At 44.5% G+C, this 16,529-nt stretch overlaps 1 protein-coding gene across 3 annotated transcripts; it reads right to left on the bottom strand.

The window, feature by feature from the left end:
- Positions 1-1,511: 1,511 nt before the first annotated feature.
- On the bottom strand, positions 1,512-16,210 carry ABRACL (ABRA C-terminal like). 3 transcript variants are annotated; one of them, XM_048844411.2, is made up of 4 exons: positions 15,876-16,210; positions 11,899-12,001; positions 7,262-7,328; positions 1,512-2,058 (listed from the first exon to the last, which is right to left on the bottom strand). In XM_048844411.2, exons 3-4 carry the CDS (start codon positions 7,320-7,322, stop codon positions 1,874-1,876), a joined length of 246 nt encoding a protein of 81 aa, XP_048700368.1. In that variant the 5' UTR covers positions 7,323-7,328; positions 11,899-12,001; positions 15,876-16,210; the 3' UTR covers positions 1,512-1,873. The 3 variants fall into 3 exon arrangements, with proteins under 3 accessions (XP_048700368.1, XP_048700367.1, XP_048700369.1); XM_048844410.2 differs by lacking the exon at positions 11,899-12,001 and having other exon boundaries at positions 15,876-16,208; XM_048844412.2 differs by lacking the exons at positions 11,899-12,001; positions 15,876-16,210 and adding an exon at positions 11,531-11,609.
- Between the last annotated feature and the right edge of the window lie 319 nt (positions 16,211-16,529).

The raw sequence follows: 16,529 nt of genomic DNA, 5'->3' as shown, positions 1-16,529 counted from the left end.
AGTTTTCCTTGTATCTGAGTTACTTACCAATCTTTTACAGCTCTCTGAAGATCTGGCTGCAGACAAGGAACAGAATAGTAGACAGTCTTCTGGACTCCCTGTTGCCTGTCCCCCACACCACCACTCCTAGGTATATTAATCCCTTTAAAAATTATTAGTAAGATGGCTGTCTACCTAATAGAAGCTCTCCTTTTTCTCTCCTGCTTGGTCTAAAGTTTACTTTCAGTTACTGATTTGGGACAGGACAAAGGAATAGGAGAAGCTAGTGACTTCTGTGAAAAAGTGTTAGTCACAGACTCAGACTTGGAGTCCTTCCTTTCGTGGATACTCTAATTTTGAACGAAGTGTTTGGGGAACTCAAGTAGATAAGGCTCTTCATCCATTCCCTCCTAGATCTAAAAGTTAAGGTGGGGATGGATGGAGTGAACCTAATGGAACTAAAGGCTTTCTGTAAACAACACATTCATTGAACAAACTATATTTCTTAACACTTTTCAGACAGACTTAAGAACAGACATACAAATTTCTCTCTTCTCTTGAATTCCACCAGAGAAATCAAGACAAAAGTGCAAGTACCACTAAAGCCAAACCCCAGGAAGCGAGTTTGGAAGTAACTCTGGGCCTGTGGGCCGGATTCATACCTTTGCCAGGACTAACTTGCACAGGGACCTAGGGGAAGATGAATACCATTCCCCCCGTTCTCTGCTGGGGATAAAGATGCAGGCTATGAAAGGTAGCTGGGGATACCTTAAATTGTGCTTCCCACTGTCACAACTCTTATGGGGCTAGAAGCAATGGGGAATTGTTGGGCTGTAGGTCCACTTCAGCCGTGCCTCCTCCTACTCAGAGGACGGTAGTGGGTTACAGAGGTGGTGCAGAAGTGGCAGAGTTGGGGAAGGGGTGGATCTGAACTAGGAGGGTTCAGTGTGGTGGGGGAGATGAACTAGTGTGACTGCAACGCAGGGTGAATTATTCCTATTGTGTGCTTTGCTGCTGATGGAGTAAGGACCCAGTCCATTCACACAGACCACTCTGAAGCCAGCCTATATACACATCTGACTCTTTAGAACACTTTTATTTCCACTAAAAAAAACCAAAAAAACTAACTTTGCTTTATTTTTACCTTTCTCACCAGCTAAATTTCCTGTTAAATTCACGGTGATCCATGCTGACAACTTCACTTCTTGTTTTAGTTACACAAAAGGAATCAAATAGCATGAAGATTCCATGAAATTCGTAGACAAGACTGAAGATGAACAAGTTGAACTCCTCTAATGATCAATATTGTTAATCTTTATGATCGGGGAAATCAAGCCCATTTCCTGATTTAAACAAATTCTGCAGTTCGCCTCTCCTGCTCTCGCCTTCTCCCCATGGAATTTGGAAATAAAAGGTGGCATTATAGTGCAAAACTATTTCCATTTCTCTAGCTCACTTTAAGTAACAAGGTTAAATGATTGAACTGAGAGTAATTCTATTTGCTTTCTACAGATGAAAGGAAACAACAACAATTATATAAATTTAGGCATGTTTTATTTTATACTTTCACAGCAGATTTTGGTTTGTAAACACAGATAAGTTACCAGTTCTGTCTCTTCTTTCATGGTGACAATAACTGAGAGATGCATTTTTAAAATGTATTACCTGAGTTAAAAAGAGAGATTTTGTGTCTTTTACCTTACAATCATTTACAGTAATGTTCACAGAAGGAATACAAAAAGAAATATTTTCCAAAATAAGACATCTCCTTTTTGCTATAAAGTTATAGAAAAATACATCAAAACACGCTAGGATGATTTGCCTTGATCTGAAATGTCTGCATATCATTTACCTGAAACAAATTAACTAATGCACAGGAGAAGTGCAAACTGCATTAGTCCTGCAGTAACAAAATATCGACATTGTCATGAACACCTTGTAAAAGTAACTCTCCTGGGTAAGTAACAATCTTCCTTCGTTTTGCAGCCTTAAGAGTGCCCACTAGGGCCTCAAAGAGGTTGGCACATTTTTCATCAGCAAAGAGCACACCAAACTTCACACTCAGCTTTCCATCAGCATCTAAATCAGAGATAGGAGTGTTACAACACATGCAGATTGTCCTTCAGTTGGAGGAATATTTGGAGGTATTGATATGAAATACAGTCAAAACACGACAGGAGACTTGGATTGTATTTCCAGCTCAGTGAATGATCTTTTGTGCGACCTTGGCCAAGCCACTTCACCACTCTGATACTTACCTTTCTTTGTAAAGTGGAGATCTATGGATGAAAAGCACTATAAGACATTATTATTGAAGCTGTAGAAATTGATTTGTTTTAAAATAGTTTCTTATGCTGGTTAACATTTAAAGTCCAAATTGAAAAGCTAATGTGTCCCTCTTTGCCTCACAAAAATAGCTCTCTTGAAGTGGTACAAATTAATTTCAAAACAATCACTCAGTCTACATTCTCTCTAACAAGCAGATAATGTTATGTAATAAACAAAATTTAATTAACAGGTTTTTTTATTAAAATAAATAGAAATAAACAGAGTTACACTTTCATAAAGCTGGAATAACAAATTATTAAACCAGATCCTAGTTCAGAGGTGGGCAAACTTTTTGGACCGAGGGCCACATCGGGGTTGCCAAACTGTATGGAGGGCCAGGTAGGGAAGGCTGTGACTCCCCAAACAGCCTGGCTCCCCTGCCCCCTCCCATTTCCTGCCCCCTGACTGCCCCCCTCAGAATCCCCAACCCATGCAACTCCCCCTGCTCCTTGTCCCCGACCTCTCCCTCCCGGGACTCCCCTCCCTATCCAACCCCCCCACCCCTTGTCCCCTGACTACCCCCTCCCAGGACCCCACCCCCCATCCAACCCCCCCTTCTCCCTGTCCCCGACTGGCCCACAGGACCTCCTGCCCCTTATCCAACACCCCCCCCCATCCCCTTACTGGCCGGAGCCAGCCATGCTCCCCAGCAGGAGCTCGCAGACACGCCGCCCAGAGTGCTGGTGGCGTAGCTACGGGGGAAGGGGGGACAGCAGGGAAGGGGCCTTCCCGGCCGCGAGCTCAAGGGCCGGACAGGACGGGCCCGTAGTTTGCCCACCTCTGTCCTAGTTGCACACATTTCTTATTTTATCATTATAGACACTTTTTTTAAAAGGTAGAGCTCTAAGAATGTTAAATGTGATATATTGTAGTGAAAAGAATAGTCTTTGTTCTAAGCAAGTTCATGGAATTTGGAAATGATTTTCAAAGACGTTGAACAACCACCTACAATAGCACTCTTCCCTTGCACCACAGAATCATAGGACTGGAAGGAACCTTGAGAGGTCATCTAGTCTAGTCCCCTGCATTCGTGGCAGGACTAAGTATTATCTAGACCAGTGGTTCTCAACCAGGAGTCCGGGGCCCCCTAGGGGGCCATGGGCAGGTTTCAAGGGAGCTGCCAAGCAGGGCCAGTGTTAGACTCATTGGGGCCCAGGGCAGAAAGCCAAAGCCCCACCAAATGGGGTGGAAGTCCAGGGCCTGAGCCCCGCCACATAAGAACGACCATAATGGGTCTGACCAAAAGTCCATCCAGCCCAGTATCCTGTCTACCGACAGTGGCCAATGCCAGGTGCCCCAGAGGGAGTGAACCTAACAGGCAATGATCAAGTGATCTCTCTCCTGCCTTCCATTTCCACCCTCTGAAAAACAGAGGCTAGGGACACCATTCCTTACCCATCCTGGCTAATAGCCATTAATGGACTTAACCTCCATGAATTTATCCAGTTTTCTTTCAAACCCTGTTATAGTCCTAGCCTTCACAACCTCCTCAGGCAAGGAGTTCCACAGGTTGACTGTGCACTGTGTGAAGAAGAACTTCCTTTTATTTGTTTTAAACCTGCTACCTATTAATTTCATTTGGTGGCCCCTAGTTCTTATATTATGGGAACAAGTAAATAACTTTTCCTTTTTCACTTCTCCACACCACTCATGATTTTATATACCTCTATCATATCCCCCCTTTGTCTCCTTTTTTCCAAGCTGAAAAGTCCTAGCCTCTTTAATCTCTCCTCTTATGGGACCCGTTCCAAACCTCAAATCATTTTAGTTGCTCTTCTCTGAACCTTTTCTAATGCCAGTATATCTTTTTTGAGATGAAGAGACCACATCTGTACGCAGTATTCAAGATGTGGGCATACCATGGATTTATATAAGGGCAATAAGATAGTCTCCGTCTTATTCTCTATCCCTTTTTTAATGATTTCAAACATCCTGTTCGCTTTTTTGACTGCTGCTGCACACTGCGTGGATGTCTTCAGAGAACTATCCATGATGACTCCAAGATCTCTTTCCTGATTAGTTGTAGCTAAATTAGCCCCCATCATATTGTATGTATAGTTGGGGTTATTTTTTCCAATGTGCATTACTTTACGTTTATCCACATTAAATTTCATTTGCCATTTTGTTACCCAATCACTTAGTTTTGTGGGATCTTTTTGAAGTTCTTCACAGTCTGATTTGGTCTTAACTATCTTGAGCAGTTTAGGATCATCTGCAAACTTTGCCACCTCACTGTTTACCCCTTTCTCCAGATCATTTATGAATAAGTTGAATAGGACTGGTCCTAGAACTGACCCTTGGGGAACACCACTAGTTACCCCTCTCCATTCTGAAAATTTACCATATATTCCTACCCTTTGTTCCCTGTCTTTTAACCAGTTCTCAATCCATGAAAGGATCTTCCCTCTTAGCCCATGACACCTTAATTTACATAAGAGCCTTTGATGAGGGACCTTGTAAAAGGCTTTCTGGAAATCTAAATATACTATGTTCACTGGATCCCCCTTGTCTACATGGTTGTTGGCCCCTTCAAAGAACTCTAATAGATTAGTGAGACATGATTTCCCTTTACAGAAACCATGTTGCCTTTTGCCCAACAATCTAGGTGTCTGACAATTTTATTCTTTACTATTGTTTCAACTAATTTGCCTGGTACGGACATTAGGCTTACCAGTCTGTAACTGCCGGGATCACCTCTAGAGCCCTTTTTAAATATTGGCTTTACATTACCTATCTTCCAGTCATTGGGTACAGAAGGTGGTACATTGGGTACAGTCATTGGGTACAGGTTACAAACCATAGTTAATAGTTCCGCAATTTCACATTTGAGTTCCTTCAGAACTCTTGAGTGAATGCCATCTGGTCCCGCTGACTTGTTACTGTTCAGTTTCTCCATTAATTCCAAAACCTCCTATAGTGACACTTCAATCTGTGACAATTCCTCAGATTTGTCACCTACAAAGGACGGCTCAGGTTTGGGAATCTCCCTAACATACTCAGCCGTGAAGACTGAAGCAAAGAATTCATTTAGTTTCTCCGCAATTATTTTATCGTCTTTAAGTGCTCCTTTTGTATCTCGATTGTCCAGGGGTCCCACTGGTTGTTTAGCAGGCTTCCTGCTTCTGATGTACTTAAAAATATTTTGTTATTACCTTTTGAGTTTTTGGCTAGCTGTTCTTCAAACTCCTTTTTGGCTTTTCTAATTACATCTTTACACTTAATTTGGCAGTGTTTATGCTCCTTTCTATTTATCTCACTAGAATCTGACTTCCACTTTTTAAAAGGTGCCTTTTTATCTCTCACTGCCAAACTTAGCTTCACAGGGGCCCCTGTGGCATGGGGCCCCCCACAATTGTCCTGCTTGCTACCCACTAATACTGGCCCTGGCTTTTATATGCAGAAAATCAGTTGTTGTGGCACAGGTGGGCTGTGGAGTTTTTATAGCATGTTGGTGGGGGCCTCAGAAAGAAAAAGGTTGAGAACCCCTAATCTAGACCACCCCGCTCTTAAAAATCCCCAATGATGGAGATTCCACCACCTCCCTAGGCAATTTATTCCAGTGCTTAACCACCCTCACAGTCAGGAAGTTTTTCCTAATGTCCAACCTAAACCACCGTTGTTGCAATTTAAGGCCATTGCTGCTTGTCCTATCCTCAGAGGTTAACAAGAACAATTTTTCTCCCTTCTCCTTGTGACAACCTTCTATGTACTTGAAAACTGTTATCATGTCCCCTCTCAGTCTCTTCTCCAGACTAAACAAACCCAATTTTTTCCAATCTTCCCTCATAGGTCATGTTTTCTAGACCTTTAATCATTTTTGTTGCTCGTCAAATTTTCTCCAGTTTGTCCACATCTCTCCTGAAATGTGGTGCCCAGACCTGGACACAGTCAGGGGTGAAAGTAAGGGGGTACGGGCCGGTACAGCGTACTGGTAAAAGGTAGCCGCCAGTACCGGCCCGGACCGCTGACTTTAAAGCGCTAGAGCAGCAGTGCTTTAAGAACTCTGCTTAAGGTGATGCCGCAGCAACGCTTTAACGTCGCTGCCCCTTTTGCATCCCCGATCGGCAGCTCTGCCAGGTCCCTACCAGCAGGGCCGCCAACTCGGGGGGGGGCCCGCAAAAGGGGCAGCGACGACCCGGCAGGGCCACCGATGGGGGGCACAAAAACGGCAGCGATGTTAAAAAAAGGGCCGCTGACAGTGGGGGGCAGGGGGGCAAAAGAAGTAGCTGCCCCAGGGCTGCGATTTGAAAGGGCTCGGAGCCCCGGGCCCTTTAAATCGCCGCTGGAGCCCTGGGCGGCGCGGGCCAGGGAGCGCAGATGGAAGGGCTGGGGGACGCTGCCCCCCAGCCCTGCCCCTTCTGCCCGAGGCCATGCCCCTTCTGGGGAGAGAGGAAGGGAGGAGGTAGAGCAGCCCCGTACTGGTAAGAGCTGCATTTTACTTTCACCCCTGGACACAGTACTCCAGTTGAAGCCTAATCAGCGTGGAATAGAGTGGAAGAATTACTTCACGTGTCTTGCTTAAAACACTCCTGCTAACACATCCCAGAATGATGTTTGCGTTTTTTGCAAGTGTTTCACTGTTGGCTCATATTTAGCTTGGGATCTATTATGACCTCCAGATCCCTTTCCGCAGTACTCCTTTCTAGGCAATAATGACCAAGGGTAAAATCCTGGCCCCACTGAAGTCAATGGGAGTTTTGCCATTGATTTTAATGGAGCCAGGATTTCATTCCAAGGCCCCCAACCTGCATTGACTTATGCATGTACTTAACTTCATGCATAAGAGTAGTCCCTGTTATGCAATGTGGGTAGTGCCATTGAAGTCAAAGTTAAACATATATGTAAGTCTTCGTAGAACTGGGACCCAAGCCTTATTGGTTGATGAGTGATGTGAAGTTCACAAGTTGACATAGTAAGGCTAGACCTGTGTGATCAGTGAGATTACAGTACTTACTTTTGGTCCCCAGCCGCCGAATCTCCTCAACTAAGAGGTTAATTTCATGTTCCACATTCATTGTTGTCTACAAATAGAGTAAATGTATATTTAGATAGATATAAGGTATTAAGACCAATCCCTGCAATTTCTTTTAACTCATCTGATCTGATCCTTGTTTATATATCTCCAGTGTTGTCAACTCTCATACTTTTATCATGACTCTGACAATATTGATGTTTCACTCAAAGCCCCAGATTTTGGAGACGTGATTATGTGACAAGCAGGTTTCAATTTTTAAAAGGGTAAGTTTCTAGTCCTCATGGTTTCAGAGGAAAGCTTGAAAATGTGACACAAATGCACTCTGTAGGCTAGAAGCAAACAAAAAAGAACCCCAAATGTATTCATTTTTTAAAATCTCATATTTAGGGAGTGAGTCCTGATTTTTGAACATCTTGGCTTGACAATACTATATATCTTTGTAAGCTGGTGACTATTTCACCAGCCCAGGAAAGAGCCAGTGCCACACCTGAGTCCATTTCAGGCCCTTGCCTCCAGGCACAATTTATTATTCAAACACCAACCACAAAACAAAGCAATTCATCTGACCAACTTCAGTCCCCAGAAGCTTTGCTGTTGCCTGTCTCAGCCAGCAGCCCTTGAAAGAGAACACATCCTTTCCTTAAGTCCCCTGCTAGATCATGTGACAGGCAGGTAGCCCTTAAAACTTTCCTGACTGTTTTTCCCTGTCCGTCTTCCCTGCTTCCTGCCAATCATTCATCTTTCTGCCTGCAATATGGCATCAGTGGGAGTCTCAGCACCTTACTTTGGGCCCACAGTCATGCATTTGTAACCTCTAAGCAGGTATTAGCATGGCATTCTAAAGTGAAATGCATGGCAAAGACTGAATAGCTGTGTCTAAAAGGGGTTCTCCCCCTAAAATTTCCCACGATTACTATAGCTAGTGCAGCTCCACCAGTGGGAGCAACCTTGGGAGCACTCTAGAAAAGGCTCCAGGCAGCCACTGGTGTTTTCAGCACCACAGGCCAGATCCTCAAATAGTATAAATTAGTGTTGTTCCATTGAAGTCAATGGAGCTAAGCCAATTTACTTGAGTTGAGGATCTACCCCAAACTAACCTAATCCTGCTCAGAGCAGGTTTACACAACACAAAAAGGGTTAAAAGGCCAGTGATCACTGATACTTTATTTACACTGGTACTCCCACCTTACTATTGCCAGTGAACTGAACTGGTTTTAGCAGTGCTGGGAAATTTTAGACAAATGCCCTGTCACAATGATGCCAATATTTACTTTCACTCACCGTGATCCCAAAGAACTATTAAAAGACAAAATTTGCCCCTGAATATGTTTTGTAAGACTCTCTTGGCCCACTAAATGCAACTTCCTTTGCCGTGAAATATGGCAACAGTCAATGCTATACAATAGTTTAGGGCAGGAAGTGAAGGAGAACTTATTTGGTAAAAAGACTGTAATTACCCAAATTGTTATTTGGCCAAAATACCAGGGTAAATAACCCTGTGCTTTTGAAAAATGTCATGGGATTTATAATGTGCACAAGTTTTCAGGGTCTCTTGCGCCTCATTTAAAAGGCAGTGGCAATACGACCTTGCACCATGCTGATACATTACTTGATGCTGATGCAGAGGGAAGAGGACCACTTACTAAATTGACATTTCTTGGGGCACCTAGCATTTTCTAGAGGGTTCCCACTGACAAATTAAGCAGGTTTGACCCTGCTTAGTTTGTAAGAGTTGAAAAGATCATAGTGCAGTGTAGTATGATGTACATCAACAAGCAAATACAAAGAAACCTGACTGGGTAAGTGCGATAAGGGTTATTTTGAGATGCAAACTGCACATCTCACTAGAATGTGATGCCTTGAATGGGTCCACTGGACATGGCCAGTTCATGGAAGATAGATTGGGACCATTGACTCTCTGCCAAGAATGGCATTTATATTCTGAAACCCCAGAACTTCTATGAGAAATGCTTAACCCTTTTGACTGGGTTTTATCAAATAGAGGGCAGTGATGGTCAGAATAGGTTTTATTATTTTATTGTTTAACAGATTTGTTCCATGTGTTTATTAAGAGTAAGATCAGCTCTCTTTTGACCTGACAACAGTAAGTTTTTCCTACAGTACTTTTAAACTCCTGTGAGCCCAGCAAAGCAAATTCCACTATGGAAGCATGGGCTGCATTCTTCTCTCTCTCTGTCATGCACCAAAAGAATCTTTAACTTAGTCCCATTTTCAGATCTTTTATTACACATGCAAGAGCCAGGGACAAAATGTGACTTTCTGATCCCAGATTCAGTTTGCAAACTTGGCATCTAGAAAAAATAATCTTTGTTCATGTAAAGTGAGCAAGTCTAGCATGGAGTCATTGAGACAATAAACATGGGAGGCACCCCATTATGCTAGTTTTTCAGTGTTATATAATTCCTTCCTCTTGCGTTAAAAGTTTATTAGAAAAGCCAGCTCCACAAACTTTGTGGCTTTATAGGAAAATAGGCTGCTCACATGTGCATGGTTTAGGGGATTTGGCACACACAACCTCATCGAACCTACATTACCTCCCTAAAGCATGATAACATGATTGATCATGAATATGCAAGTGGATATTAGCAAGTGCTGAACAATATTCCAACAGCAGATGCTGCAGTGCTACCACCTCTTCAAAACGTGTTTAAAACTAAATGGCAACATGATATCAAAGTTCTAATTATATTAGGTGATGGAGCAAATGAATTCTTCAAACTTGAAGTTCCATTTTTTTTTAATTTAAAGTGATGGCAAAGTGCTTTGCATTGTACAAGACACAGAAGACAACCCCAAGTCCTAAGGAGCTTACAGTCTAAGAGCTGATCCTTCAAACACTACCAAGTGTAGTGCTTGCTACTGTAAGTAGTATCATTGACTTATATTTGAAAATGACTGTTTAAAATTAATTTAGAATCCCCCACCACCACCATCAGTTTAGGAAAGAACATCTTGGAGCCTAAGTCTGAACTACTTCTTTATGTAAAATTCCCATGAAAAGTCAAAGGAGATTGTATAAGGCATGCTTAACTGGAAGAATCGACACAAAGATATTATTTTAAGCAATAATACCCTGGTCTACACTGGGGGAGGGGAGCGGGGGGGTGTCGATCTAAGTTACGCAACTTCAGCTACGTAAATAACGTAGCTGAAGTTGACATACTTAGATCAACTTACCATGGTGTCTTCACCACAGTGAGTCGACTGCTGCTGCTCCCCCGTCAACTCTGCCTGCGCCTCTCGCGGCGGTGGAGTACAGGAGTCGACGGGAGAGCGCTCGGGGGTCGATTTATCGCGTCTAGACTAGATGCCATAAATCGACCCCCGCTGGATTGATCACTGCCTGCCAATCCGGCAGGTAGCGTAGACATACCCTTAGATATTATTCACTTTACTTTCGAATAAATCCTTCATGCCAAATGTCAAAGCGAATGTCAACTCTAACATTCATTATACTAGTGCTGTTTGTGGCATCCAACATGATTTTCACCAGGTATTAGGAAAACTAAATTTCACTTTTCATCCTGGAAATTTGCCTGGCAGAAGAGTGTAATATTATTTTGCCTGCATACCTGGAAATATGTTGTCAGTGCCTCTCTGTGCCTCAGTTTTCCCATCTGTAAAATGGGGATAATGATACTTACCTCCTTGTATAGTTCTTTGAGATCTACTGATGAAAAACACTGTAGAAAAACTAGGTTTTTTTATTGTAATAATTTGTACATCATTTTTATCGCCAAAAATATGTCTAAAGTATCTGATGTTACTAGCTACTCAGTGTAATGCTATGCTAGATTAAAAGCCTGAACCTGTTCCCACTGAAGTGGAAATTTCCACTAAACTTTCCATTAACTTTAGCAGAATCAGGATTGGACCTACATGGTCAGACTTTATGATGTTTGTATTGTACTGAGATATGCTGGTGTAAGGTTTATGACTACTGCTTATCTAGTCCTAAAACTATTACAATTCAATGGCAAAAATGTATGTTAATTCAAAGTTAAGATTGCTTAGTGGTAGGTCATCCCCTGGCAGAACGCTCAATTGAGCAAACTCAAATTTCTGAAAACTAGGAAATGCACATTAAGGTTGCCAATGCAACCTTAACCTCTTTCCACACTGCCCCGATATGCCCTGTTAACACCCATACATTTACTCTGCTAACCCCATAGTTGCTGAAATGTTTGCATTTTGTTTAACTCAACATTGTGCAAGAGGACAACTTACCACCAACTGAAGGACAGCTGTGTTACAGTGGAATGGTGTTCCTGGTCGTGTTTCAGATGGTGGGGTTTGTGGTAGGACACATGAGAGAAATCAAAGGCGGAATTTCTGTTCCAAAATACTGACAGTTTTAGGTTTGTGAGAAAGATCCTCTGAACCTTTTCCAACAGATGTACCCCAGAGGTGTCAGAACTTGTATTTTTCATTGCTATACCATACACCTTTTCTGGTCAGCCACAAACCCTCCCATTTCCTATTTAATGTTCTTTCAACACATCTTCCATTATTGTTGCTGTAGCAATTGTTTTCAGAGAAAATTATTACAGCTCCTGGACAGAACTCTTTGATGCAATCCAAATCTGCTCACTTACATTTTATGAGGCGTGCACCAGGAATAAGGCCCAGATCATTTCCACCAGAGTGAATCATCATAATGTCTGGTAGATCACCACCTCTTACGTCACTGGTTAGATGCTGCAGAGTGAGCAAAAGATGATGCCAGTTCAGGACACCTCTCTCCATCTAATCTACCTGTAATCAGCAATCTTCATGTCTTGATGTACTCCTTGCTCTCCCACAAACTTTTGCCACCTCTTTGATCCACCCAGAATCCACATATTGGCAAGCCTGGCAGCACACATGTTTCTATAAATTCTTTTCCCTCAGTAGTCAAGGTACCTGTGGTGTCAGTTCCAAACCTCCACACTATGTATCTTTGAAAACACCATATTAATTTGCCCCAAGATCAGGAAGTAGCCACTTGCCCTTGGGGAGTGTCTGTGTGGGGATGGGTAAGTAAAACAGATTTTCTCAAACAACCAATCCAAAGCTTGTCTACCACCCATCCTCATTTCCTGTCCCCTCCAGAGCCACAACCCCGCTCCCTGTGGCTAATCCCTCATCCCCTCATAGCCCCCCCCAAAGTAGTCTAGCTCTTCCTCACCTGATATAATAAAATTTCTGGTTATTCTGGCTACTGCCTATTCTGCTGTGTTCACAGTAAACTTCCCCATAGAATAAATGCACATTATAAGAAAGAGAACTTGTAGCAAGCAACATGAAGTATTACATCTGATGGTATACATGAGGTGCATACACATATAAAGGATCAGATACTGCCTTGGGTAAACTCGACAGACTGAAACCATTTTGACCCACATCCCATCAATAATTTGACCTCTAGCTCTAAGCAAAGAGACCCCACGTAGAAACTTTTTGAAAAATGGCTATTTTTTCAGGCCTTATATCTTTGCAACCCATAGCTCAAATGACCCCTACCCTGCACCCTACTGAGGCACCAAATGTCAAAGAAATACAGCTAAGCCTGCCACTTTTTAGAGGACTTAGAAAGATCACCTGTTAAACTGAAGTCATGATGCAACCTCAATTAGAGTGGCACTACCGCAGCACTATAATAATGAGAAGTCCCTGCCCCAAAGAGCTTATAGTCAAATGGAATTGGTGGATGTGTGAAGGGTTTGTACATGGGTTGAGGTGCACAGATCTAGCTGTGGGGAGCAGGGGGGGTTGGGATGCATTGGCAGAGCTGTGGGGTGCAGGAAGTTTGGGGTGCATTGGCAGAGCTATGGGGTGCAGGGATGGGGTGCGCAGGCAGAGCTGCGGGGGGCAAGGACTCCCTCACCTCTCTTCCCTCCTCTACCATGCATCCCCCTAAGCCCACTCCTTTTGCTGCAGCCCCAAACCACTCTCCTCATGTTTTTCCAATCCTCCATCCCCTAATACCACTCCCCTCTCCTCTACTTTTCCCCCCAAAATACTTTTATTATATTCCCTCCACCCCCAAATAAAATTGCCACCCATGACTGACAAGTTGCAGCAAACTCCGGCCACTCAGTGCAAAACTCCTTTTGTCTTAGGTAGGGGCTTGTCATTAATTTATGCCTAGTTATATTAATTGAAGGCTGAGTTCACCACTATCAATCTCAATGAGGCATGTCATTCATCCAGTCTTTAGTAGCTCTCAGTTTAACAGTACAAGGCAGCAGAGGGAAACTGGGCTTTTGAGGGGGTGTACAGAGGCCTGTAAGTAAGGAACCCCTCAGTCAAATGACCCCAAATTTGCATCACTAATGCTACCCAGCACCCCCCTGAGGCACACCAAGTTTCCAAGCAAGCTGATTAACCAATCAGATTTTAGAGCATTACTAAGTGTTGAGCTTTAAAGCATATAAAACAACAGGAATGGAAATTGGTCGAGTAATTTTTCTTATTGGTGTAGGCCTACTGTAAAAAATGTACATGACATAACATTCTCAATTTAGGTCCCCCAAAGATTTAGTGGGTGCCGTGCACTACCTTGGGTAAAACTTGACAGACTGAGACCATCTTGACCCACATCACATCAGCAGTTTGATCCCTAGCACTGTGCAAAAGACCAAACAAAAAACCCAAACACACCACCTGGAAACTTTTTGAAACATTGCTATTTATTTCAAGACTTATATCTTTGGAACACCAAGCTCGAATGACCCTAAATTTGGATCATTAGCCCTACCCTGCACCTTCTTGAGACACACCAAATTTCAAAGGAATCTGACTCAGCATGTCAATTATAGAGGACTTAGAAAGATCCATTTTTTTTAACAGAAATCATGATGCAACCTTAACTATAGTACTTGTGGCACCTTAGAGACTAACCAATTTATTTGAGCATGAGCTTTCGTGAGCTACAGCTCACTTCATCAGATGCATACCGTGGAAACTGCAGCAGACTTTATATATACACAGAGAATATGAAACAATACCTCCTCCCATATTCTGTGTATATATAAAGTCTGCTGCAGTTTCCACGGTATGCATCTGATGAAGTGAGCTGTAGCTCACGAAAGCTCATGCTCAAATAAATTGGTTAGTCTCTAAGGTGCCACAAGTACTCCTTTTCTTTTTGCGAATACAGACTAACACAGCTGTTCCTCTGAAACTTAACTATAGTGGCACTGCAGCACCATGATAATGCCCAAGTCCCAATGCTGCTTGAAGATCTGCTAGCATGAACCGTATTTCCTCATTGAATCCTGCTGAAGTCAATAGAAGTCATGAGTGCAGGGACCTTGCTAAAAGATTGTGTTAAGGATCAGAGTGGAAGATGTCCATTTCAAGACACCAGCCCTCTGAGCAAAAATTTTAAACATAACAATTAAAAAGAAGGCATACCGAGTGAGAATGCAGTAAAAAGACTTCTTTTTCTGAGCAACCTGTCTGCTGCCCTTTAAACTCAAGGCTGTGAGATGTGACAACTCGCATGAGGCGGAGATTTCTTTTGAGTGATGTTGTAAATGGTTTATTGAAACAAGCAGAAAAGCTCTTCTCCCAAAGGAGCTGCTTCAAAAACTGCTAGAAACTCTCTCCAAATGAGTAAGACTTGGCAGGGAACTCTCTGATGGTCTTGCAAATTTGTCAATTTAGTTTTAAACAAACCTGCCTTTGGTCCCTGTTTGTGTTTAAAGGGCCGTAAGCACATTCCTTTGCATTAGCTTAGTGCTCAGTAAATAATAGGTCTGCAATTGGAGAATGACTAACTTCCTTCCTGATATATACCACACACCCTATTTGGTCATGGTGCCTCGCTTGGAGTAGCATAGGGCTTATCGAGTATGGGCTCTAACCACACTTCATCCCGTGCGCTTTGCCTTCCTGCTGCCTCCAGATCCCGCTCTGTCCTCCTGTGCATAATTACCAACAACCCGCGTTGCTCTCCCGCCGAGCAAGGCGGCACGTAGCAGAAAGGCGATGCGGCAGCCTGTGGGAGGCCCGTGGGCGCCGGGCGTGGAGAGTGTGAACTGCTGGGGCCGTGGCGAGCCCCTGCAGCAGGAGCAGCGCCCCGAAGTGCAGACCCGGAGGGAGGATCTCCCCACCCGGCGCAGGGGACGCGCCGCACATTCCTTTGCCCCCTTCTGGGCAGAGCCTCGTGGCCTGTGAGCCCCGACGCTGCGGACTGGGTCTGCCCTACACTGCCCCGCTCCTCCATCCACGGCGCGGCGGAGGACTGCGGCCTCCCCGGAGCTGGGACGCAGCGTGCGGCAGGCACAGCAGGGGGCTCCCACCCCAGCCACGTGCAGTGCGGTGTCACATAGGTCCCGGTGCGGAAGCGCTGCCCGCAGGGTGCAGCCAGCAGCCCCTTTCCCTGCCGCGGGCTCCCCCGCTCCAACCCCGGGAACAGAGACCTCCGCCCCTGCCCCGGGAGCGGACTCCCCGGCTGCGGCTCTGCAGTCATTCCGCGGCCGCGTGCGGGGAAGGCTCGGTGTGCAAAGGCCAGCCCCCTTCCCCTCCTCCCCGGGCACGGTGCCCCCCGCGGCTTGGGGAGCCAGCCGGGGCAGGTTCCACTCACCCGCTTATCTGCCCGCCCGGCGGCTTTTCTTGCAGGAATCAGAAGGGAGCCCCCGTGGAGCGGCCAGAGGTGCCGAGTGCAGGAGGAGGAAGTGGCGGCGGGAGGCAGAGAGAGCTGCAACAAGTATATTTCAAACGCTGGGAGAAAGTGCCGCCCACGGGAATGGGGAAGCCTATGAGAATGGGCGGGGGGATTCAACACAGAGTCTGCCTTTGTACAGCCCCAGCTCAAGAGGTCATGCAGGGGCTATTGCTCCCCCCAGCAGCCTCTCTCCCTGATCTTTTTGTTGTCTGCTGCACGAGATCCCCTCCCCCATCTGAAGGTGACTTCCGGGAGGTTTAAGCACAGTGCTGCCTGGAGGCCTGGTCTGGGACTTGTAAGACAAACTAAATCATCCATCCCCATGCCCGTTTAACATCAGACTTTCAAGCAGCAGCTTACAAAACCAAGTGGGGGGGGGGGGGGAGGGATCAGGATACAATGACACAAAAGGGATAGGATGATTTAAATCACTTTTTTTCTTGACCGGCATTTATTCTGTAATATATTTTTCTATGTTGCCTTGGTGCAGGATTGCCTTTACCTCACCACTACACTTGCACCATCACTGGACCCCATAACACACAGTCGTTAGGCTGCCACAGAGCTTTCAGG

Source organism: Caretta caretta, chromosome 3 (genome assembly GCF_965140235.1).
Source record: "Caretta caretta isolate rCarCar2 chromosome 3, rCarCar1.hap1, whole genome shotgun sequence".
Lineage (NCBI taxonomy): Eukaryota > Metazoa > Chordata > Testudines > Cheloniidae > Caretta > Caretta caretta.
Note: the sequence above shows the minus strand (reverse complement) of the source record. Positions and strands in the feature narration are given on the sequence as shown.

Bases quoted from the DNA above. Each gene is read 5' to 3' on its own strand.
- ABRACL (XM_048844411.2), bottom strand. From the start codon at position 7,322: ATGAATGTGGAACATGAAATTAACCTCTTAGTTGAGGAGATTCGGCGG. The intron at 2,059-7,261 runs GTAAGTACTGTA...TCTCTGATTTAG, and splicing joins TCGGCGGCTGGGGACCAAAA to ATGCTGATGGAAAGCTGAGT.